We start from the raw sequence: 23520 nt of genomic DNA on the forward strand, positions 1-23520 counted from the left end.
GTTTCTTTAGGGACATTTTAGAGCATCCAATTAAAAGACCGTTACAGTAGTCTAATCTTGATGAGACAAAAGTGTGGACCAGTTTCTATGCATCTGATAACAAAAGTAAGTGTCTCAGCTTGGCGATATAACAAATTAAAAAGGCAGCTAGTGACGTTGCATATGTGCGTGTCAAATGAAAGATCAGAATCAATAGCGTAAGGTCCGTATACATACCGTCCAAAGTGTTTTCTTTTGTTAACGAGGTATTGGACAATGAAAAAACAAGTTTTCTTAATCCAACTTCATGACATCTATTAATAAAACGGAAAACTCATGCAAATCGGTAGTAAGAATATAGAATAATAAAAAAGAAAACCGTTCATTTCTAATTTAAAAATACCTATTTCAGATTTCCAATTTGTGAGTTCTGAGACTGCCTATGTCAAGTTTTCTCTGCAACATCATGGAGCAGCACAGCTTCATTCTATTTAGAGGAAACCAGAGAGTTTCCCTCAGAGAAGAGGATATGAGAGCAGACAAAATGAGTTTCATAATTCAGGTGAAATACCAGTAAAGTTATGTGAAAGTTATAGGTTAGATTATAATGAAGATTTTGCTCTGCAACTTCGCTTTTTTTTTCTTTCTTTTGAGAATCATTTTCAGAATCATTTCGTTTATAAATTTTCTATTAAGACTTCATTTTATAATTTTTTTTTTCATACAGAAAATAATTCTGAAAATATAATGTCGTTTTGCAAATATACCACATGGCAAAGTTAAGGAAACAATAAAGTCCAGTCAATAAAATCCAGTCGCTCTCCAAAAACTTTATTAAAAAACAAAGATACTTTGAATGGAACTTTTTGCGGTAGATTTAGATGTTACTGAAAAACCATATAGCAGTATTGATATCATCTAGATTAGAAGATACACTATATAATAATAATACGTTAATTTTTTATAGCGCCTTTCACAAACCCAAGGTCGCTTTACATAAACATAGTCAAACATAAGAGAGAAGAGTTGGGAGTATCAGTGAGAGTGGAAGTAGTGAGAGAATAGGAAGGTCTTTAGCTGAGCTTTGAAAATAGGAAGAGAGGCAGAGGAGCGAAGAGAGGAAGGTAGAGAGTTCCAGAGAGTGGGGGCAGCAACACTGAAAGATCAGCCACCCATAGTGGAGAGTCTGTGTCTTGGAATGGTTAATAGACCGGAGTTAGAGGACCTGAGCTGATGCGATGGAATGTGAGGGTGCAACAGGTTGGAGAGGTAGACAGGTGTGAGGCCATGGAGGGCTTTAAAAGTCATTAAGATAATTTTGTAGCGGATGCGTTCTGAAACCGGGAGCCAGTGAAGTTTATGCAGGTTTGGAGTGATATGTTCAAATTTTTTAGTTGAGACAAGGACTCTGGCTGTGAAATTTTGGATGTACTGAAGAGGGCGAAGCGTTTTTGCAGGCAGACCATAGAGCAGTGAGTTACAATAATATATTGCCAATAGTATTCACTCACTCATCCAAATGATCGGAATCAGGTGTTCCAATCACTTCCATGGCCACAGGTGTATAAAATTAAGCACCTAAGCATGCAGACTGTTTTACAAACATTTGTGAAAGAATGTGTCACTCTCAGAAGCTCAGTGAATTCCAGCATGGGATTGTGATAGGATGCCACCTGTGCAACAAATCCAGTCATGAAATTTCCTTAGTGTGAAGAACTTTCGCCAACTTTCTGCAGAGTCAATCACTACAGACATCCAAACATCACGTGGCCTTCAGATTAGCTCAAGAACAGAGTGCAAAGAGCTTCATGGAATGGGTTTCCATTGGGTGGAAGAAGGACGGTACTATACGGCTGTATGTGGACTACCAGCAATTAAATGCCAAGACCAGAAAGGATGCTTATCCCCTGCCAAGAATAAAGTAATCATTGGATACTCTAACTGGTGCCCAATTGTTTTCTACTCTTGATTTGACCAGTGGGTATAATCAGGTTCCCATGGCCGAAAAGGACAAACAAAAGACTGCTTTCTGTAACCCGTTTGGGTTATTTGAGTTCAATCGTATGCCTTTTGGCCTCTATAATGCACCTTGCATCTTCCAGTGGTTAATTGAGTCCATTTTTGGAGATGAGAGGTTCAATTCTTTGTTGCTATACTTGGACGACATAAGTCATTTTTTCACCTTCATTTGATTCTCACCTACAGCATCTGGAAATGGTGTTGGGCAGACTACAGCAGCACAACTTAAAGTTGAAGCTGGAGAAGTGTCACTTCTTTCAGTCAGAAGTCCATTATCTAGGTCATGTTATTTCTCCTCTTGGGGTGGCAACTCACCCAGAGAAGATCCGAGCAGTCTCAGAGTGGAGGCATCCTGTAACAGTGAAAGAGCTTTGGTCCTTTCTGGGCTTTGCATCGTACTATAGCTGTTTTGTTGACCAGTTTGCAAAGCATGCTGCTCCGCTGCACAAGCTGGCAGCAATCCTTAAAGGTGGAAGAAGGAAGCCAGGGGTCAGCTCGTTGGAAGGAAAGTGGGATGACACTTGTGAACAGGCGTTCTGTACTTTGAAAGACAAGTTGGTGACTGCACCAGTGCTGGCATATGCTGACTTTTCTAGGTCTTTCATACTGGATATTGATGCAAGTCACAGTGGTCTGGGTGCAGTTCTCACCCAGGAACATGAGGGGAAGAAGAGGCCAGTCGCTTATGCTAGTAGGGGGCTCCATCCAACTGAGAGGAGCATGTCCAACTATAGCTCCATGAAACTGGAACTCCTTGGACTAAAATGGGCAGTCACTGAGAAGTTTCAGGAGTACTTGTTGGGGGCCAAGTTCACAATTTTTACTGACAATAACCCCTTGAGTTATTTGCGGACAGCGAAACTGGGAGCTGTTGAGCAGCGCTGGGCATCACAATTGGCTCTTTTTGACTTTGACATTAATTATCGCCCAGGGGGTGCAAAATCTCGACAGCCAGAGCGGCCACCCTCTGTTTCTGTTGAAGAAGTAGCCCCAGGATTCACCGTCCCCCATATCAGCGGTAGGCTGCCAGCTGTACAACAGGGTTCTGGCACAATCTTTGTGATTGATGCCTTTCCACTGCGTCAAAAAACTGACCTATTGGCTTTACAATCAGTTGATCCAGTTATCAGTGCATTTCTGGTGTACTGGAAGAGGGGGCGACCTCCTTCAGCAGAGGAATGGAGGATAGAAGCACAGCCAGTCTTGGAATTGGTCAAGCAGTGGAAGAGAATCAGAGTTTGTCAGGGTGTGCTGTATCGACTGACCCATATGCCAGGTGAGAATAAAGAACTGTTGCAGTTGGTGTTGCCAGAAGCTTTGCAGTCGGAAATGCTTACAGCCCTTCATAACAACCATGGACATCAAGGATGCGAAATAACTACTTACCTGGTGTGGCAGAGATGTTACTGGCCCAAGATGAGGAAAGATATTGATCAGTGGTGCCAGCAGTGTCCCAGTTGTGTGGCAGCAAAAGCGGTGGTTCCCAAGGTGAGGACCTTTCCAGGTAGCTTGTTGGTATCTAAGCCATTGGAGATTGTGGCGGTAGACTTTACAGTACTGGAACAGGCAAACGATGGCCGGGAGAATATGCTTGTTGTGACAGATGTTTTCTCCAAGCTCACACAGGCTTATCCCACCTCTGATCAAAGGGCCAGTACAGTGGTGCGTGCCTTGACGGAGAAGTGGTTCTATTTGTATGGGATCCATTCGGATCAAGGCCGGAATTTCGAGGGCGACTTAATGTAGGCTAGGGGTGCACGATATGACGATATAAAATCGTGAATGGCGATGACGAGTGGAGAATCGCAGGCGATCTACCAAATTAGAGAAATCGTATAGATCGCCTTTGCCAATCAGCACAATGACTTTTTTTATGCTGGTTCCCACCGATGCGTCAGACGTAGGTATTGGTATGATTGGTATGACTGACCAATCACAGTGAACTGTGCGTCTTCCACACCTCCATGTTGTGTTTGTAAAAACTAAAAACTGCATGGACAACGACGGCTGAAAGCCAAACCGAGGAGCTGGTAAAGAAGAGGAAATCCAGCTCTGTAATCTGAAATTGATTCGGATTTTCTTCCACTGACCAAGACCAAACTACAGCGATATGTAAAGTGTGCAAAGAACACGTGAAAACGTCCGATGCCAGTACAACAAATTTATTCAATCACTTGAGACGTAGACATCCCAAGTAATATGCCAAAAGTGAAACAATGCGGGCAGCCATCTCACAAGTGACCATAGCGCGCGACTCCGCCACACCTCGCGCGAACGATATGTGGTAGTATAAAGAAACATCCCTCAAAAACAGGGGAAGGAACATTTACTTGACGAATTTTAATGTTGCTTTGTGTTCCAGGTTTGAAAAGTGCTGGAATTTAGGCTAAGTAGCCTACTTGAAAATGCTTGAAATTGTAACTTCGTTTCACAACAAATAGCTGTCTGACTGAACAGTTCTCTCGTATTACGTTAACAAATACGAGCCTCTTGTAATTCCAGGATGAAACATGAGAGAACGTGAAGATGTTAAGATTGGGCGTTTTGAAAATAAACCACCATTAAATAATGTGATAAAAAAGCTAATTATATCGAATCATTTCGACAATATGTATAAATATTTAACTTTAAGTTTAAAGTGCTGGGAAATATTTAGTGCAATAGTGCACTTTAACAGTGTAAGGAACTGCGTGACGCAGAGCAGGGAGGCGTACACAAACGCTGAGGAGAGCGAGATTTATTGAATGGACAGAGTCGTAATACCGGGCAGGGGTCATAACAGGTAGGCAGTCCGAACATGAAATATAAACGGGCATGGTGGCACAAAGAAGTGGTGAGTGTTTAAAATGGAGACAAATTAAGTATTATATCGCGATCAATTCTTTGTGTTGACTTGTAACTCCCCATGGTGGCCCAACTCAAAAGTAGCCCAAAGAACCGCACCCCGCGACCCCAGAATTTTTACCCGTGGCTGGATTTTCAAACAAGCCCAATTTGGCGTGAAAACCTGGCAACTATGGAAACAGGTGAAGACAATAACGTCATGGGCGTGGCAGACGTGGGGAAACCATAGAAACACACAACAAGGCGGGCTCAAGGAGCAGGGAACAACAGACACGAGGAACAGGGAAACCGGAGTGACAGCTAGGAGAGGGGGGCATAGCCCTACGTGACACAGTGTCACGTGTGTTGTTTACATTTTTTGTTTACAATGTTTGCACATGGAAAATTGCAATATCATTAATTTAAATCTGCTTAAAAAGAAAGCTTTGTAGCCCCAATTTTTTTTTTTTGGATGGAAGATCGTGATAAAAAATCGAAATCGTGATTTTATGAAAAAAATTGTGATACTATTTTTTTTCCCATATCGCCCACCCCTATATCAGAACTTCTATTTTATAATGCAAACAACACGTCTTTGTGGCAGCTTCATGAGAATATGGTAGTTCTTTCATCTTTCAGTAAGCAGTATTAAAATCTTGCCCAGCTTCAGTTAGCTACTGTTGTTTAACCAGTACGAATCAAAGAAACTTAAAACTTCCATTTTTGATATATGTAACATGTGGGTGCCCATGAGACTGCTGGTGATCGTTTTCTCTGGAATCTGCATTAGCTTCTTTGTTACATTTCATTTTGCTATCTCTGCACTGAATTTCTAGGTTAATGTACTGAGAGGAATATTCTTAGAAGTTCTTAGTAAACTACATATGAGACTGGTGACAGCAAACACACACATGCCTAATCTTCCCTGGGTCAGGATCACTTTCCCACTTAAATGTATATTTTCATTTACATTAGGTTATAGAGATTCTTACTGTAATCTTTATAATGATGATACATTGCAGAAAATAAAGGAATGGCTGCTTATATTGCACTTATTGTGAATTAATGAAAAGGGATAGTGATGCAATATGAAGTCAATATAATTTGGATGGGGAAGTCCATTGGGAAACCCCAGCAAATGTAGTCCTTGCTAAGCAAACGTGTCAGTATACTGTTGAAGAACATGTCTCTCTTGCTCCCTATATATAGGCTACATGCATGTTGGGATATCATCAGACCTCACCACAGTCTCTCAAGTCAGTGATAAGACAAGAGCAGCATAAATTGTCGCTTTCACCTGGCATTGTCACTCACCGTCGAAAGTATCTGCTTGGTCGACACGACACTAAAATTTTGATTGGCTATCTAGTGTTTGAGGGAGGACAATAACATATCCACGTCGCCATCCTATTGGAGAGGAAGGGACAGCGTAGCTAGACGGAACGCGACTTAGAATTTGCGAAGTTCCGAAGTTGGAAGCACGTACGCATCATCAAATTGAGGAATCAAAGAGAAACGAGGTGGACTGTTAAAACGGGGCTCTAAATACGGTATGACTGCTATGTACAGATAACTGGACAGTGCTTAGCGGGAACGTTTTCTCCCGCGAGGCCTAATTTTGTGTGTCGTATCTGGTGGTAGCAGATGGGACAGTTTGCTTGCCCTCCTGCATGTCATTTTTACAATAAGGGGATATATAGCGTTGAAGTAGCCTTTTTAATTGGTTGGCTAGTACTTTCTCAGCCCTGTCAGACAGTAGCCATTCTTGAACCTTGCACAAAATCACAGTCTACAGCACGCAGTTTGAATGACGTTATTGTGTGGGGTTGTTAGCATACAAATTTAGCTAGCTGCAGTCATACCATTTTTGGGCACATTTGAGAGTCGCTTTATAGAGAGCAGGGCGAAGTACATCTAACATGTAATTCAGGAGACATTGTAATGCCTTTTTGGATCTGTAATCTTTAGTCGAAATCTCTGTGTTGTGACTGTTGTATTCGTGCTGTCCATTACGTAACATCCAGTAGCTGCGTCCTCACCAATACCTTTTCTCAAAAGCGGTGGAATAACGTGATTTACAAAACTCAGTCTCTGTTATGTTTTCTGAAGGCTGCAATACATTTTTTGTTTTACAAGACTAACGTTCCCCTGTGTATTTTGACTTTAGAGCCCAATACGATAAAATAAGTTCATCTTCAGCAAGGCTTATTTCAATGTTTACAGGTTCGCTAACGTTCAGTAGGATTTCATCTGTCATCACAGGACACTGCCTCCTCACGATAGGGTTGGGCTAAGCGTTTGAGTTGTGATGGTCTTTCAGTCCCCACCGAGAGCTGTACACATTTTGTTTGTTTTTTGCAGGTGCTAAGCCACAGGACTGTGATGTCTGATAATAGCACCGGCAGCAGTGGGTCTTCCAGTAACAGCTGGACTCTCCTTTCTCCTGAGGTAAATAATAGAAACAGGAAGTCGTTTGCTGTGTAGTAACAGTTGCTTAAAAGAATGCAACAAGCAACAGTCTCATTAGAATGGAAGAACAAAAGGATCAACCTGTACAATTGGGCATCTGTTCATGGTTGTGTGTACATGTTTAGTGTTCTCTCCCTGAAATGTGTAAATATTAAGTAATCAATTTATCAGACATACTATATAGCTTCACCTGAGTCTGGCGATATAGCATATTTAAACTGAAATGCACTAGTGGTGCCACTACTAAGCGATAGACAGGTAATCTACTATATCCAGTGTGGTCAGCCTTTCATAAGTGACTTGTTTGCCCAGTATGTTCGAGACATCATACATTTAAATGCTTGTAGTGTGGCTCCAAGTAAATTTATAGCAAAATGGCAGGTGTTGCCTGAATAACTTTTAATTTACATTTGTCAATGCACTTGTAAATACTGTTTGTGCAAACAGTCCAGCATGAACAAAAATGTATGCATTTATGTGAAATGGCCACTTGAAACATGGCACAATTGTGCAGAGTTCAAAATCAAGCTTATCAAACTAATTACTGACCAAAGAGGAGTAGTAAGAAAAACAAAAGTCTTTTCTTCACCACAAAAATTACATTTCGTGCAACATGAGAGCCTGTTTGGAGAACTGCTTTTAAACAGTATAGTTTCCCATCTCAGTCTGACAGCTGAGATTTACGATTTTAACTGGGCATGTACTTTTATCAACTTAACAAAGAGGGGTAAGACTACATAATCTAAGGATGCAAACCTCTATGAAGTAGCTGAGATATTGTTTATTTTGCACATTGTCCTCATAAGATCTGTGCCATTCCTGACCAGCATTTCAGAGGATTAGAATTGCTTTCTAGGCCGGCTGACCAGTGGCTAGACTCCACCCAGCTAGCTCATCCTGCCAAATCAAAGCTGCTGCTGCACTGAATGCATGAGAAACCATATTTGGGTGTGGGTGGTATGTTGGTTATTGCAGCCTATAGAAAGGTATATACAGATCAACACATTAACAAAGTGTTGTTATAGCAAATATACTTACTATGTAAAATTCATATTCGAACTGTGAAGCACAGTAAGATGCAACAAACAATTATATAATCTGAACAATTAATTCTAATAATACCTGTCACCTTGGGCCTAAACTTACAGTGTATGGTTACATTTGGGTACTCTGTAATGACCATTTAGCTGCTATAACTGTATAACTTAAAAATATATATATATTCTTAACATTTACTGGAAAATTGCATGTCTTGATTCGATTCAGTTCATACCTTGGCCAATTGGTGTCAGTGTCTGATCAGCAGTGTTTTTTTTTTTTTTTTTTTTTACCTCTTTGCCTGATTGTACAAGCTGTTTTTCACAATGTCTGTCAACTACTATCTACATAACATCAACTGCAGTGCTTTGCTATTTTTGAGATTCCAAAAGTACCATTTCCAATTAAGGTGTCAGTCTCTGGCATCATAATATTACAGTAGCTAGTAACTGTTCTTTGAATCTGAAGTCTTCTTTCCTGCATTACTGGTGTGTAAAATAAATACAATTATGTAAAATAAATACAATTTATGTTATAGAAGAAAGCCTGACTTTATGGAATTCTGAAATGACAAAGAAAGTATACAAACATGCATTTTATCAAGTATAATGTGTCAAGTTAATAATAACAACAAATTATACTTCAGAAAGACTTGCTGACCTTTGTGCCTTGCCCTCACAATCACTTTGGTGAAACCACTCAAAATATTTTTTTGTATTTATCCTTGGATGTTGTAAATCTGTAGCTAACATTATTCAGATTTCATAACTGAGTGACAATCTCAGCAGAATACACAATGCTGTCGGAGCATTGAGTCTACTGGGGGTTCCTTGTGTGCTTGTGAGTTCTCTGCTTGGTCAGGTAGCCTATGCAATTCTTGGTTACTACTTTCTTTGCTAAGTCAATTTCAGTCTTGTAGCTGCAGTTTCAGTTAATTGTGTATTGTAGAGGTGGGACTAAGGCAAAATTAACAGCGTAGCAGAAAAAAAGAAAAACATAGAAGCTATTCCTACTACATAGGTGGACTTAAGATGACAAAGATGTACATGCACTAGGATATAGCAGCTACTCTGGACATCAAAGGTGCTCATTGTGGCCTGCATTCTGTCTAGTATGTCTGTTGCACAATCCTCCATATAATTCAAACACATGAGACTCAAAGAAAGCAGTGATCGTGTCTGTCCACACTAGACTCTGATACAGGCCAGAAACCAACTTTTAAAACCATCCTGGATGATGAGCTCATGAGACATTTATGCAACCTCAGCTTGGTAAGGGCTCCCAGACCTCAACTTCATCTTATGCCAGTGATTGGGCTGGTAGGGGCTGAAGCATGTGATGAATCACAAAACAGAAGCATGCTTTAATAGCAGGAGTCCATGCTAAGACACAAGACAATCCCAACTGATCAGCTCTACTATCTATCCTGCTCTCCAATGCACAACAATGCACCAGTGCACAATCAAGGTCCATAAAGACATGGATGGATTAAGTCTGGTGTGAATGAACTTGACTGATCTGCACAGAGTCCTGACCTCAACCCGATAGAACACCTTTGGGATGAATTGGAGCGGAGACTTGGAGCCAGGCCTTCTCGTCCAACATCAGTATGTGACTTCCCAAATGTGCTTCTGGAAGAATGGTCAAACATCCCCATAAACACACTCCTAAACCTTGTGGACAGCCTTCCCAGAATAGTTGAAGCTGTTCTAGCTACAGTTGTTCTTTTCTTTTTTCAAATGGCTGCCTGCCTACCTGAGAAATACTGAAATACTGAGGAGAGACTAGCCTTTCTCCACCCTGGGCCAGCCAACTCCTGCCTAACCAGCTGTGGATGAAGGATCAACCCACTGCCCTGGCCCCTCTCACCACCCCGAATTATCCCCTGCTATCTCTGCGGCCCTGGACTACTATTACCAACCATCAAGAAGAAGGACTGAATAAGAATTACATAGAGAACATGTGTATATAAATATAAATTCCCATCTGTTCTTTGTTTATGTATCTCTCTAATTGTTGTTATAGTGACCCGGCATCAGCCAGAGGAGGATGGGTTCCCCCATTGAGTCTTGGTTCCTCTCAAGATTTCTTGCTCATGCTCTTAAGGAGTTTTTTTTCTTAAGGAGTCGCTTTTGACTCTCTCACTGGGGGCTTGGACTCGGACACTTGTAAAGCTGCTTTGTGACGACCACTTTTGTAAAAAGTCCTATGTAAAAAAAAAAATTATTGATTGACTTAAGCTCACGTGTGAGTGATGAAAGGTGAGCAAATTCTTTTGGCAATATAGTGTAGCTCGGTGCACATTATAAGACATTCCTAAGCAACATTATAAAGTTCATTGGAATAAACAGTAGCCTACTTTTGTCAGAAGTTTACCATAAACATGCACAGCTGATGTTGGCATACATTTACCTTTATCTGATACCAATTATGATTTCATCTGGCCCAAATGTATGGAACATGTATTGAAGTTGAGAAGCTAAACATGAAATTCAAATATATTCTGGAGTAAACAACAATATAACTGGTTCTGTCAGTTTGGAACTGTGGCAGTTATATGACAACCTGATGTCAATTTTTTTCTAAACACCAAACTACATTTTCTGAATTATCCACTTTGCAGAGTTTATTCAAAATGAGGCATTTCCAGTGGTGGAAAATATATTGTATGAGAACAGTTTTCCAGTTATTGTGAGCTAGGCGTAAAATCGGCTTGAGTATACTTAGGTCGGCATCTTACACTTCTAGTTCATGACGATGCTATGGCTTCAGCTTTTTTATTTTTCTCGGGTCTGTTGATTTTTCAGTGTGCCTACACATTTCACCTTGGTTTTGCTAACTGTCGTAGTATGGGATTTTGTGTATTCCAGCAGCATTCCATTGTCTGCAGCTCTCATGATAATGATGACATTGAATGTGATGCTTAAAATATCTAATTCTATTGCATGGGCATCACAATAACACAGCTTGCCTACACCCACAAACAATTTTCTTCAACTTAGGTAACTACGACACAGTGAATTTTCAGAAAGATGTGAAATTTGACACAATGAGCTTTCTTCAAAGAAAAATTGACATGCAAATTGTAGCTGCTAAAACAGAATGAGTAATGTTTTATTGGTAGTCTAGTGTAGACCTTTTTGTATTTTATTTTTTAAAAAGAAAATTTATTTATTTATTTTCAGGAGGCCGCCATTGATGCTCCTGGACTAGTAGATGATGGAACTGAGAGCATTGGTGATGCACCAAGCCTTTCAGAAGAAGTTGCAGGTTACCTCTTCAATTCTATAGTGTCTCTTTATATCACAATCTCAGATTCTCAGTTGAGGTTAATTTTATTGATAAGAAACATCAGTTTGAAAAATGAGTAGCATCTGCATGTTGTAGTTTACAACTCACTTCCCCCACAGCAAGCTCTTTGGACGTGAGGGCAAGTGAGACTGAAATTCCACTGGAGACCATCTTGTCGGAAGAGGGCCACCAGGTAAGTGTATTATAATGTGGCACATTAGTGATCATCTTGTCACCTATATTCCTCCCAAGTAATCTGTCAATTAGAACAGATTCAGAAATATGCTCCTAACAGTGAATATTGTGTCTTTTTACACCTAATAAAGACCTAATAAAGTGAATCACCTTTTGTGACACAAATGCAAAGTATAATGTCTCATATCTGTTGATAGGGAAAGTTACTGACATATTATTTAGTGACTCATTCATATAAATAGATGACTAAATATAATTAAACATTAATGTGAACTATTACCTGATCTACAGATTTGCCAGGAAACCTCCCCAGAGTTCTTTGATGAAGGGACAGCCTCTGGCCTTGCAGCTATTGAAACTGACCCTGAGATCTGTGCCCCTGTCATCCATGATACCATCACTAGCTCCCCTCCTGACAATGATCTTCTTGGTGCGGTTCCCTTTAGCATAACTACAGAGTCAGCCCTCTTGCTTTCAGAGGAGCCCACCCTTGAAGAGCCTTATGGAGAGACCTTTCCTGATGAACAGGCTTATGCAGAGGACTTTCCTGATGTACAGCCTGCCTTTTATCTTCCTTCCAAGGAAAGCTCTGCCCCTGAACCTATACCTGAAATTACCACTACTCCTGAACCAAAAGTAATAAGCCCCTCTCCTGAGTTTCTGGCTTCTATATCTTCAGGTGTTAGCCTGGTCTCTGACATCAGTCAGACATCTGCAGGCCCTGTAGTAGATATTAATGTTGAGGCAATTCCTGGTCCCGAAAGCTCGTCTCCAGATCTGCTGTCCAAAGTGGATTTAGGCTCAGTAGCGCAAAGCCCACAACCTCAGACCCCTTATACAGAAACAATCATTTCATCTGCCTTGGAAGAGGAGGAGTCTAAAATACAAGACGAAGAGCTGGAGTCTGCAGATAAATTGATGGATGTCATGATGGAGACAGGTACAGTGTGGAAGGAATGCTGAGCGCAACAGTATATGCCTTCCAACCCTCTCACTTTTAGTCTTGATCTCCCTTGCTTGGTTGTGGTGTGTGCAGAATCTGATGGCGTGGATGTCTCAGTGGGCACTCCAGGGGAGGGAGATGGATTGCGACTCCGTCATGTGTCACACACTGAGGTGGAGAGGCAGAGCTCGGACGAGGAAGAGGAAGAAGAGGAATTTAAGTTACCAGAGAGGAAAGAGGAGAAAGCGGGCTTCTCGCTAAATCATCTGATCGTAGGAGCGCTGGTGCTCTTGTGTCTCGGTGCACTTTTCTTCTCAGGTTAGTTGATTAGCAGTATCTTCTGGAATATGCTAAAGTATTCTTCTGGAATATGCTAAAGGCTAAATGAAAACGCTTCAAAAATGATTAATCTGTGATCAGTGAGTGACTTTGATTTATAACCAGCAAGGGCCTAGAGCTCAATTTCACTGAAACACTTAATTTGAAGTGTTTCAGTTGCAGTACTAAATTGTGTTGTGCCTCCAGGTCCCATGGTTGACCAGGCTGGTGGTAGGTACACAGGGAGTGCTAGATGGCAGTATACACTTATGTATTGTTGATGTGTAGGAGTTTCCCTTCAGCACTACCACAGGGCCATGTTCCTGGCTGCAAATGCTGCTTATGTTATGTATATTTATGCATAAATTATATTACATTATATAAAATAAATTTAAATGCAAAAAAAAAAACTTTCTAGATCAGGCTGAGGGTCACTTCTACTTGCACCCGTGTGCTGCTAACCTCTTCTAATCAGCAACCAGATGACTGCCACTCACAGCTTTGCCAATGCAGTGTGTCACTTTTAGTATTCACTTTCTCATAAATCATTAAAAGCTTAGCACCTATATATGCACAACAGTAGTAGATTGTCACTGAGCCATTCGCTATAATGGAATTGTGAAAGTAGCTTTGCTTAGAAAATTGGAACAGTTCTAACTACACACTTGTATTATTATCAGTTATTATTATTTGCATTGTTATGTAGGATTTCAGTCTCAGTAAACATGCATCCTTTTTTCAGGTGTGTACTTTCTTTAAAATGGAAATTAAATATTATAGCCCTATGTTTAGTTGCATCCTTTGCTCGGAACCCCTGCATTTCTGTGGCCTATAACTAACTCCATGGTTGATTTTATTTATTTTTTATTGTTGTTGTTCTTTCCCTTATCCATCTTTCCTTCCCTCTCAACCCAGAAGACTTTGATGGCTCTGAGCTAAGTGACCAGGTTAGTTGCTTTTTATATATTTTTAAAAACAATTTGTGCGTAAAGCTTGTGTCTTACTGTTGTAGACTGTTTTACCATAAAATTAATAAATTACCCCTGCATCTGATTGCCACTGTAGGAGCTGCTTGAAAAACTTGCTCAAGAAAACAAACAGATTTCCATACTGGAGGCCCAGATACAGGTGAGGATATAATAATGGTTCCCTTTAGTGTGTGTATGTATGTATGTATGTGTATATATATATATATATATATATATATATATATATATATATATATATATATATATATATATATATATATATATATATATATATATGTATATGTGTGTGTGTATATATATATATATATATATATATATATATATATATATATATATATATATATATGTATGTGTGTGTGTGTATATATATATGTATGTGTGTGTGTGTATATATATATATATGTGTGTATATATATATAATGTGTGTATGTGTATGTATTTGCCATTTGAAATTACTCAGGCTGTGATCAAATCATCATAAGTGTTCCGAAAATCTCCACCACACCCGACAGATCTGACTTTTGAATGGGGCAGTCATGGTCTGGTGGTTAGGGAACTGGTCTTGTGACCGGAGGGTCGTGGGTTCGATTCCCAGACCTGAGGCCATGACTGAGGTGCCCTTGAGCAAGGCACCTAACCCCAACTGCTCGGGCTGGCCACCGCTCTAGGCATATGTGCACCACAGCCCCCTAGTAATCGTGTGTGTGTGTGTGTGTGTGTGTGTGTGTGTGTGTGTGTGTGTGTGTGTGTGTGTGTGTGTGTGTGTGTGTGTGTGTGTGTGTGTGTGTGTGTGTGTGTGTGTGTGTGTGTGTGTGTGTGTGTGTGTGTGTGTTCGAGTTCTAACTGCACAGATGGGTAAAAGCGGAGGACAAATTTCACCACAAAATTTCATGATTGCGGTGAAATATCACAATTGACAAATATGGCACATTTACATTTCATGTTTTACTGGGTGACATTTCACAGTAGCAGATTGGCACTATTTTAGCAGATGTGACAAGTGTGACCTGTTTCAATTTTGACAATAAATCAAACAGCTTTAAAGTTCACCAAAATGTTTAACCAAAAATTTGTAAATGTGCCATAATTTGTGGGGAGTGAATGTTTGTGTAAATAATTATTCATATATCTGCTGAATATGATTGGCATTTGTTGTCCAGCTGATAACTGATGTTACTGTACATAATTTTCTGTAAAGTTATACTTTGCATCTAATTTTCTGTAAGGGGATTTATTTTGCTTTTCTTTGCCATGGAAACAGGCTCCTGTTAGCTACCTTCTATAGGCCTACCATTGACCTCCATTTAAGGATAATGGTAGTTACAATAATTTGCTCTTTAAGTTTGTAAAACTTAAATTTTAATGTCATACATTTAATGAAATTATATACTTGTGAATACCTCATACACTATTGGTAATCTGAGGTTGAAATAAACTGTGCGTGGTCCTTTTCTCAGTCCCAGAAGGAGGAGTTGCACAAGGCCCTGAGGTTGGCTGCTGATAAAGGTACTACTGATGAAGAAAATGCTAGGATGAAAGAAGAACTTTCCACATTGCCTGGTCTGAAACGAGAATTGGATGTGCTCAGAGCTAGGGTCACCGAGCTCACCCAGCTCACAGGTATGGAAAACGAATGAGTATGAGACATTATTGAATTAACTCTTGTATGAAAACAAAAGATTTTCTGTGCAGACAACTTTACCATTTGGCCAACTGCTTAAAAAAATGCCTCTAATTGTATATAAGCTTTGATCAACCAGAATGGTACCTGCAGTTGACGATCATCTGAATCTGACCAGCCCTTCCATGCACATGGTTGGAAGGAGAGCATGTAAAACATGAGATTAAACAACATAAACAAATCTGTCATCACTGCATAAAAGGTTTATATCACCTTTTATTCTGAATATCATAAAATGTTCGGAAAAGGAAATTAAAAGACTGAAAAGTCTGAAATGTCAGCATGTTATGTAGGCCTACTGCAAAAATTATCTTTTAAAACGTCTAGAGTCGACAGGAAACTGCATCCCTTGTGAAACTGGTTTATAACAGAAAAAATTATAACAGAATTAACTTAATGTCAGTAAAGTGTCTAGCAATTACAAAATATGCTGTGACCTGTTTTTCCAAGTCATAAAACTTAGCAATAACAATACAACCGCATAATAAAACAATAACAATAATTCTTATACCATGCAACTTTTTTTTATAAAGCAGGTTTGGCTCTGAGCATCATAATTACAAAGAAAACTATTGTTAGAGATAACGAACATGAAATAGGAACATGAAATGCAGCAGCAGAAATGCTTTTCATTATTTTTTTGGTTTTACTTCGATGTCAGAAATGAAGCAGTAGATTTTGTCTTCCATAAAAATCCACATTGGTGGTGAATAATATTTCTGAACCACAAGAATGTCAAATTTCTCCTAACTAATGTAGGGTTTGTTGTGACTGAGAATAATTTTTTTGTGAGTGTGTATCCAATCTTGTATGGGGGAAAAATGCAAAAATAGATTTAGTGCTGCCAGTAGTTAGGATGTTAAATTGCATCTGTTTATATCAGGCATGCTTAAGTCTGGTTATTGAGGGCTATTAGCTGGAACTGTTTTAGTTCCATCAAGCTCTTTTAATTCATTTAAAATCTTTAGGTGTATTGGAGCAGGTAACAAATTTAGCTCAATTAGGTCAAGAAAGTCAATGTAATATTCACAACATAACAGGCATGACCACTTGTTTAATTTTTGTCCCAGTCTGTTTGGTGGCAATGCATAAAACAGTAATGTTAACTTCTTTAATAATGAACAGTTATCTCTCACTGGTCTGGTCTGCTATCTTATATTGGCCTCATTCTAGAGTGCGTTACTGTGTGGTTTTATGTAAAACCTGTTTAATTCTAATTATAGTTAATGGAGGAAAACCTGCAGCATGACTGTTGAAGGTAATGACATTAGGAGTGCCATAATTACTATAAAATTGCAACTATGCAGCATCAACAAGAAATTTGCTATCTGCCGTCAAGAAGGACTTAATCTTTCAGAATATGAACGGTTCCGTTTATGTATGCGATGCCTGGGTGTGGGTGTGGATGGGCAGGTATACTCCTTGTGATCAAATCACAATCAAGTCTCACTGTTCTGAAAACAAACATTTTTAATTAAATAAAACTGATTTGACCATGATGAGTTGATCAGCATTCTTCTGCTGATGACTACCCAGTCCTAATGCAGATAATAGGACACTTTCCAGACAGTGATGAAACATTTACAGTGACCTATACTTGTATTGTTATAATGTAGAAACTCTGCTGTACAACCAGGCTTCATGAAATAGGAACTGTAATACTCCACTCATTTAGTGTTATCATTAACATTCCCTGTATGCATAGTTTAATACAGAAGAAACTTTGTGTTTTTGTGGCAGAAAATATTAAACTATGCATACAGGGAATACACCAATCATCATTTCATTACATCAGTATAAAGAAAACCTGCTGAAATAGAAACATGTTTTAATGGAGTGGACTGAAGAATATGGAGGAAGGTGTATTAAAAATGTGATCACCAATGACTGGCATAACCCATCTTGGTGAATAAATTATTGACAGCGCAAACCTTCACTTATTACCACTGTGCATAAACATTCAAACCATGTCCTGAGATGCTAAGTAAAAATCCTTTGTTATGCCCCAAGCACAGTCAGATCTTGCCATGAAATGTGGACAAAGTAACCTGTGTCAGAGGGTCGGGCTGTACCGTGACATAACCTAGCCATCTTTTAAATTATATTGGCAATCAATTTTCAGAACAATCCTGATTAAACTGAAATTGTACAAATAATGATAATTGTAAAGTCATTAAAAGATTTTTATGCAGTTTTATGAACCAAACTAAGCATTCGGAAATTGCATAGAAATGACATTTATCTTATTCTGTTCCTTGATTTTGTGTGTGTTTTTGCACAATTTTACATATAAAAACACAATAAATTCTGAGTGACTTTCTGGGACTCTCACTAAATAAGATTAAAATAAATGATAATGTAATTATGATAATGTCTATATGCTTTAATAATCTATAGTCATTAACTAAATGTATTCCTCTGGATTTGAAAGCTTTAATTATAATGTCATTTTAAGTTTACATGGATCCTAAGGTTTTTGGACTTATTGTTGTCTCATAATAATTCTAAATATTACATAGGGAAATCTGATGATACCTGTTTTGACCCCTTTAGCTGAGGAAGCCTCTGAACCTTCTGCCAGCTCTGTCCAATCTTCACATGCTGTTCCTGGAGACAGTCAAGGTTCATCTGGGCCTGAAGCACAGCAGGATAAGAAACATGAACTCAAGAGACAAAGGACTCTTTTGGAAGAGAGCCGAAAGAGGCTGGAAGGAATGAAGAAACAGGGCTGGCACAAGAAGGGAGTGAGGGAGAGTTTGGTTGAAATGCAGCAGAGGCTCTCTCAACAGGTGGATCACCTGGGTAAGAGGGATGAGTGGAGAAGAAAGCACAAGCACAAAGAGGCAAAAAAGGAATGGGGTGAAAAGAAGAGTAACCACCAGAAAATGGAAGAGGCTGGGAAGAGAAAGGAATGGATGCTTGGCAAAGAGAAGTATGATGATGATAGAAAACCCAAAGACCACTTCAAGAAGTATCAAGAGGAGTGGGATTATAAGAAAGATGAGAGGAGACTAGAAAGAGAGCAAAGAAAGCAGGAGAGGCCATGGAAGGTCAAGCTTGATCATCACCACCACCAGCATAATCATCATAAGCAACACCATCTCCAACAGGAGTCTGTAAGCTTTTGGAAACTTCAAGAGGAGAAGCTCAGAAGGAACCGGCACCCTCCTAAACGCTGTCAGGGTGTGGTGGATTGTGCTGATGCAGAGGGGCTCAATCCTGTTCAGTTGTCTGAGTTTCAAGCCCTCCTAGAAGTCTACCTGAGCAAATTGGAAGGGGTTTCTGAGGAGAACATAGAATCTCTTCATCGTCTCGTGGCCCAGTTCTTCCAAGGTGGCGTCTTCTCTCATGAAGGCATGCTCTTCAGTGATTTTGTTGAAGATGTGGCAGACATCTTGGAGGACCTGGCAGATATTCTCAGCGATGAGCAGCAAGGAGGCGATGATGACTTGCTGGAGGAGCAGATGGAAGAGTTTGAGAGGGAGGCCCTGTGGAAATTTGCTGCCCCTTCTGCATAGAGCAGCAAAGCTTTGCAGAACAAAGATGGACTGAAAAAGAGCCATATGAAGGAAAACTAGACTACCACACCAAAATAAGAACAGACATTGAGTTTTTCTTTCCCCAGGCTATATGGACTAACTTTAGTGTGCCTGTACTCTGTGAAAGGAGTGTTTTTCTGGAGTCTTGTCATTTAGTGAAGTTCCAGTACATTGGGGTCCCTGTTGTGAGCTACCCCTGTAGTGCCAAGCCCCTGGTTTGTGCTTGCTGTTCATCAGTTACTTTGAGTTTGTTGTTGCCTCTTAGTGTCAAGTTAAATCAAGTAATCTTTAAAAACAGAAAGGTTTCTCTGATTCTGTTAGGGAATGGAATTAATTCATTTTGGTCTGGGCTGTAATAGAAGAAGTAAGCCAGCTGAGGCATGTTTGTGTATTTGTACCTGCTGCTTTAGAGAGCCTGTATGTACCTGTTTACACTCACACTATAATATTGCTGACTGCTTGAGTGTCAGACTGGTTTGTGCCCTGTGTAGATATGACCACTTCAGTAAGATGTTTAGAGCATTCTGATCCATCTGACTGGTTTTGTGAAAATTTTTAATTATGTTTGTGAGGAAGACTTCTAGTTTGATTTGGTGGATGAGATAACAGTAACATATTACAATCTATAAAGGTTTGGTAATGGGGAAATATGGTACTAATTTCATCAGATTTCAGAATGTCTCACAGGACATATATGATATACTGCACTGCACAATTTTATCCATATTGACATTTTTGTGCATTCTAAGTTATAGAAATAATCACTTGAGGAAAAGAAACTGAAGTTTTTTATTTGAAGAGTTTTGTTTGATAATGTGCCTTTGGTAGAGAGTATGTTAGTCGATATTCAGTATAGTGGACTTGTAGATTTAGTTTTTCTGTTCTTTTTACCTGAGGAAAATAGTGATTTTTATTGACTTAGTTCAAATTTTAAGTCACTTTAAAGGGGTCATTATTGGCTTTTATTGGCCAATCTGTAAATATGAGAAAAAAAAAATCTGATGTAAGTTAATACAAATTTGGCACTTACAGTTGACCAAAAAACAAATTATTTATTGCTAATGTTTTTCTTTTCAGAATTAATTTAATTCAATGACTGGGCTAGATTCGGACAAACAAAAGTATGAACTTTTAAATATTTAATAAAAGTTCTGAGATACCATCATAAAGATGATTTGTTATTTTGAATGGAACTCCTGATTAAAATATAGTATCTAATTTAAAGAAAAGCCAATTTAATTAATAAATACAGACCATTGTTGATCGGGTGTTTTTAAATATATTTTTGAAGTATTTACTGCTAGCATTTACTTATAAAGGTAAAGGTGAGTGTTTTTTGCAATGGAAAGATCTGCAAAGCAGATAGGAGAATCTGACTGTTTGGAATCGGGGTGTGTTGGAATATTTTGGAGGAAAATGTTGTTTTCCGCTGAGTTGTGCATTAAGGTGAATGGAATAAAAGAGGAGGTGAAAGCAGACGAAATGTGACTTTGACTACTGCAGCTTCTCATACAACACTACTCTCAGGTACAGTGGAAACAATGCTTTCTTCCTCTAAGTTTCTCGTTTTTACACTTAGACCATATTTCGGTTATTTTGTGCTTATAAACATTAACCAAAATTGAGTTGATTGAAAGAGGTCACAATTAATTAGTAAGATTTAAAACCTATTTGTTTACTCTTCATTGTACATTTCATTTAATACTGTTCAAAAAAACTGAAGAAACAAACTTGATGGGTATATTTCACTAGTGAATTCTAACCAGATTTTGGTAGATTAATTAAAATACTTTGCATTTGTTTTGTGCAGCACTTAATAAACAGTAATGCTTTTCTATTGCTAAACGTTTGCTTTCTGTTCTAAAGCAACCAGATTTGTCACAATGGAATCTGCCATTAATGTACTGGTCTCCCAGTTCAAGACTTATGCTGGCAAGGATGGCCCCTCAAACACCTTGAGCAAAGAAGAATTTCAAAGCCTAGTAGCATGCCAACTGCCAAACTTTGTCAAGGTTAGCTTGTATTCTCCTCATCACTCGGTTCTTTAGGTTCTGTGTGCAATTAAGTATTGTTTTAGGTAATGTGTATTTTTCTGGCTTCTACATGGAAACCAGTCATTCAGTCACCATGTGATTTTCCTTTTATTTAAACCTGTCTGTTAAATCTGTTTGAGTGGTGATATGTATAGATGTTGCTTCTTTCTAGATTTTTAGTCATGAGTGTGATGAGTGTACTATACATCTAGAAAGAGCAATTCATGTATGCATCGTAAGAGATTTTTTTTGTTCATAAAATAAACATCTGACCATACAAATCCTTTTTTCAGCACTCATGTAACAGTCAATACATGTTGATTTCTACATTTTGCTTTAATCCATTAGATAACTGGACAAAGCATGAAAATAGGCATTCAGAGTACTTTCTCATTTGAAATTAATGTGCAGTACCTTATATTGTCACCAGATGGTGCTAACGTCTTTAACTGTTTTTCGTCTGCCTTGAACCATACGTAAATACTTCTTTCTCCCCTATCTGATGACCTGCAGAACGCTGCGGATCCAGCTGTGATTGACCAACTTATGGGCTCATTGGATGAGAACAATGATGGAGAACTGACTTTTCAAGAATTCTGGCAGCTGATTGGCAAGTTAGCAAGCAAACAAGGTGGCTTTAGCCAATAAAGTTACAGGGAAACTATTCAAAACGTATACGTTTTGTGTATTCAAGCATTCAGGTTAACCTTGTGCATTTTTGACCTAGTTTTTGGTTGGTTATTCATTGACCAAGACAGGTGATTTTGAAATAAAAGAAGCTATTGTTTTATTCCCAAGAGTGTCTTCCCTTTTGCCTTGTGGACCTTCTACACACCTGACAGCCTCAGTTTAGACTGAAGTTTGAGGTGCATTCAGATTTTACTATGTACAGTCTCTGCCTTTCTGAGTCATTAGGCAGCTGAACTTTCATGATTTATTAGTGTAATATTAGTTGCAAAAGTATACGCCACCTCAAGTCCTCAGGAATATACACTCATCCTTTTGCATTGTGGTGTAGTTGAAGCAAGGTTTCTGCTCTTCATGACCCACAGAGAGCAGAGGGAGCTTTTTACACTGCTTGTCATTGTCATTAAAAAGCCTTGGTTTTTAGTGTTGCTTTCAACTCAATAGTTCCTCTGCAGGGATAAAAACTGAACTGTAGCATTTCTATTGGGATCTTTAAAAGTTCCTTATAATTTACCAGCTTGTAAGGATCTATTAGGAATTCTAGATTCTTTGCACTTGAAATGCAAACCCACTGGATTGACTCAACTGAATTGGTGACATGGGACTTGCATGCATCAACAAACTTCTGAACGTCTATTTAAAGTAAACACAATAGACCTGGTCTAATATATTCTATTCAACAGAGCCTAATTTCCAGTGGAGTCTTATCAAAGATGCCAGATAACTAGATTTTAGTACAAAATTAATAGAATCACTGAAATTAGTGCTTGATTTGGGGACAAAACTGTTAGGTTATGTAAAAGATCCAATAGTAATGCTATATTCAGTTTCAGAATAAATGCATAAACCTTAAAATTTGTATAGTAGTAGTTACATGTCACAGTGGTGATGGCTTTGACTTCTCAATACCTTATTTTGTTTGTGGTTCGACATTTGGGACAAATGTATTAGGTAAAACAATGTTTGTTAGGTTTGTTTGTTTTTGGTTAAAGGATAACTGGGCTACTCTTTTAGTACTACAAAATTTATCTTCATCAATTTATCAAACCTTAATGACACATTTTCACATTAAGTGTTTAGATCTGTTCATTTATCATGGACTTTATGATTCAGTTTGATTTTATCCTTAGGAGATTAGAGGACTAAGTAGGATGATGATTTGTTCATTCCTCTGGACTTTGTAGCCTAATCAAACAAAATAAGAGGTGTGACAAAAGACTGTAGTTTGCACACACCGACACAGAAAGGTGCAGTCACACGTTACAAGGGCGGTGCCACCCTCCGGCGTGTGTACACACAGGAAAAAAAACTCCAAGGTCTGATTCGTTTACTCGAGTAGGTAGTAAATGAAGTAATGGCTACCGCAGACTTCAAAGAAGGCCTGTCTTTTTAAAAAAAGATGTGAGCCTGCCCCCAAATTCTTGTGCTACTTTATGGGGAAAAAATCCCTTCGTGTGAAACGCCAACAATGGCATTTCCAGTTGCACCTGAAGTGCGACTGGCACTACGCAACAGA

At 38.9% G+C, this 23520-nt stretch overlaps 2 protein-coding genes across 5 annotated transcripts; both read left to right on the forward strand.

Moving 5' to 3' along the window:
• Positions 1-6075: 6075 nt before the first annotated feature.
• On the forward strand, positions 6076-19739 carry pbxip1a (pre-B-cell leukemia homeobox interacting protein 1a). Of its 4 annotated transcripts, none has more exons than XM_077009617.1 (11): positions 6076-6371; positions 7183-7269; positions 11514-11598; positions 11739-11812; positions 12106-12754; positions 12851-13075; positions 13283-13306; positions 13991-14022; positions 14141-14203; positions 15522-15684; positions 18299-19739. In XM_077009617.1, exons 2-11 carry the CDS (start codon positions 7204-7206, stop codon positions 19261-19263), a joined length of 2346 nt encoding a protein of 781 aa, XP_076865732.1. In that variant the 5' UTR covers positions 6076-6371; positions 7183-7203; the 3' UTR covers positions 19264-19739. The 4 variants fall into 4 exon arrangements, with proteins under 4 accessions (XP_076865732.1, XP_076865733.1, XP_076865734.1 ...); XM_077009618.1 differs by having other exon boundaries at positions 13994-14022; XM_077009619.1 differs by lacking the exon at positions 13283-13306.
• Positions 19740-19892: 153 nt separating this feature from the next.
• s100a11 (S100 calcium binding protein A11) lies at positions 19893-22114 on the forward strand. Its single transcript, XM_077009621.1, has 3 exons — positions 19893-20811; positions 21151-21296; positions 21831-22114. The coding sequence occupies exons 2-3, from the start codon at positions 21168-21170 to the stop codon at positions 21963-21965; spliced, it is 264 nt and encodes an 87-aa protein (XP_076865736.1). The 5' UTR covers positions 19893-20811; positions 21151-21167; the 3' UTR covers positions 21966-22114.
• Positions 22115-23520: the final 1406 nt, after the last annotated feature.

This window comes from Brachyhypopomus gauderio, chromosome 6 (genome assembly GCF_052324685.1).
Source record: "Brachyhypopomus gauderio isolate BG-103 chromosome 6, BGAUD_0.2, whole genome shotgun sequence".
NCBI classification, from domain to species: domain Eukaryota; kingdom Metazoa; phylum Chordata; class Actinopteri; order Gymnotiformes; family Hypopomidae; genus Brachyhypopomus; species Brachyhypopomus gauderio.

Bases quoted from the DNA above. Each gene is read 5' to 3' on its own strand.
- pbxip1a (XM_077009617.1), top strand. From the start codon at position 7,204: ATGTCTGATAATAGCACCGGCAGCAGTGGGTCTTCCAGTAACAGCTGG. The intron at 7,270-11,513 runs GTAAATAATAGA...ATTTATTTTCAG, and splicing joins GGACTCTCCTTTCTCCTGAG to GAGGCCGCCATTGATGCTCC. The intron at 15,685-18,298 runs GTATGGAAAACG...TGACCCCTTTAG, and splicing joins CGAGCTCACCCAGCTCACAG to CTGAGGAAGCCTCTGAACCT.
- s100a11 (XM_077009621.1), top strand. From the start codon at position 21,168: ATGGAATCTGCCATTAATGTACTGGTCTCCCAGTTCAAGACTTATGCT. The intron at 21,297-21,830 runs GTTAGCTTGTAT...GATGACCTGCAG, and splicing joins AACTGCCAAACTTTGTCAAG to AACGCTGCGGATCCAGCTGT.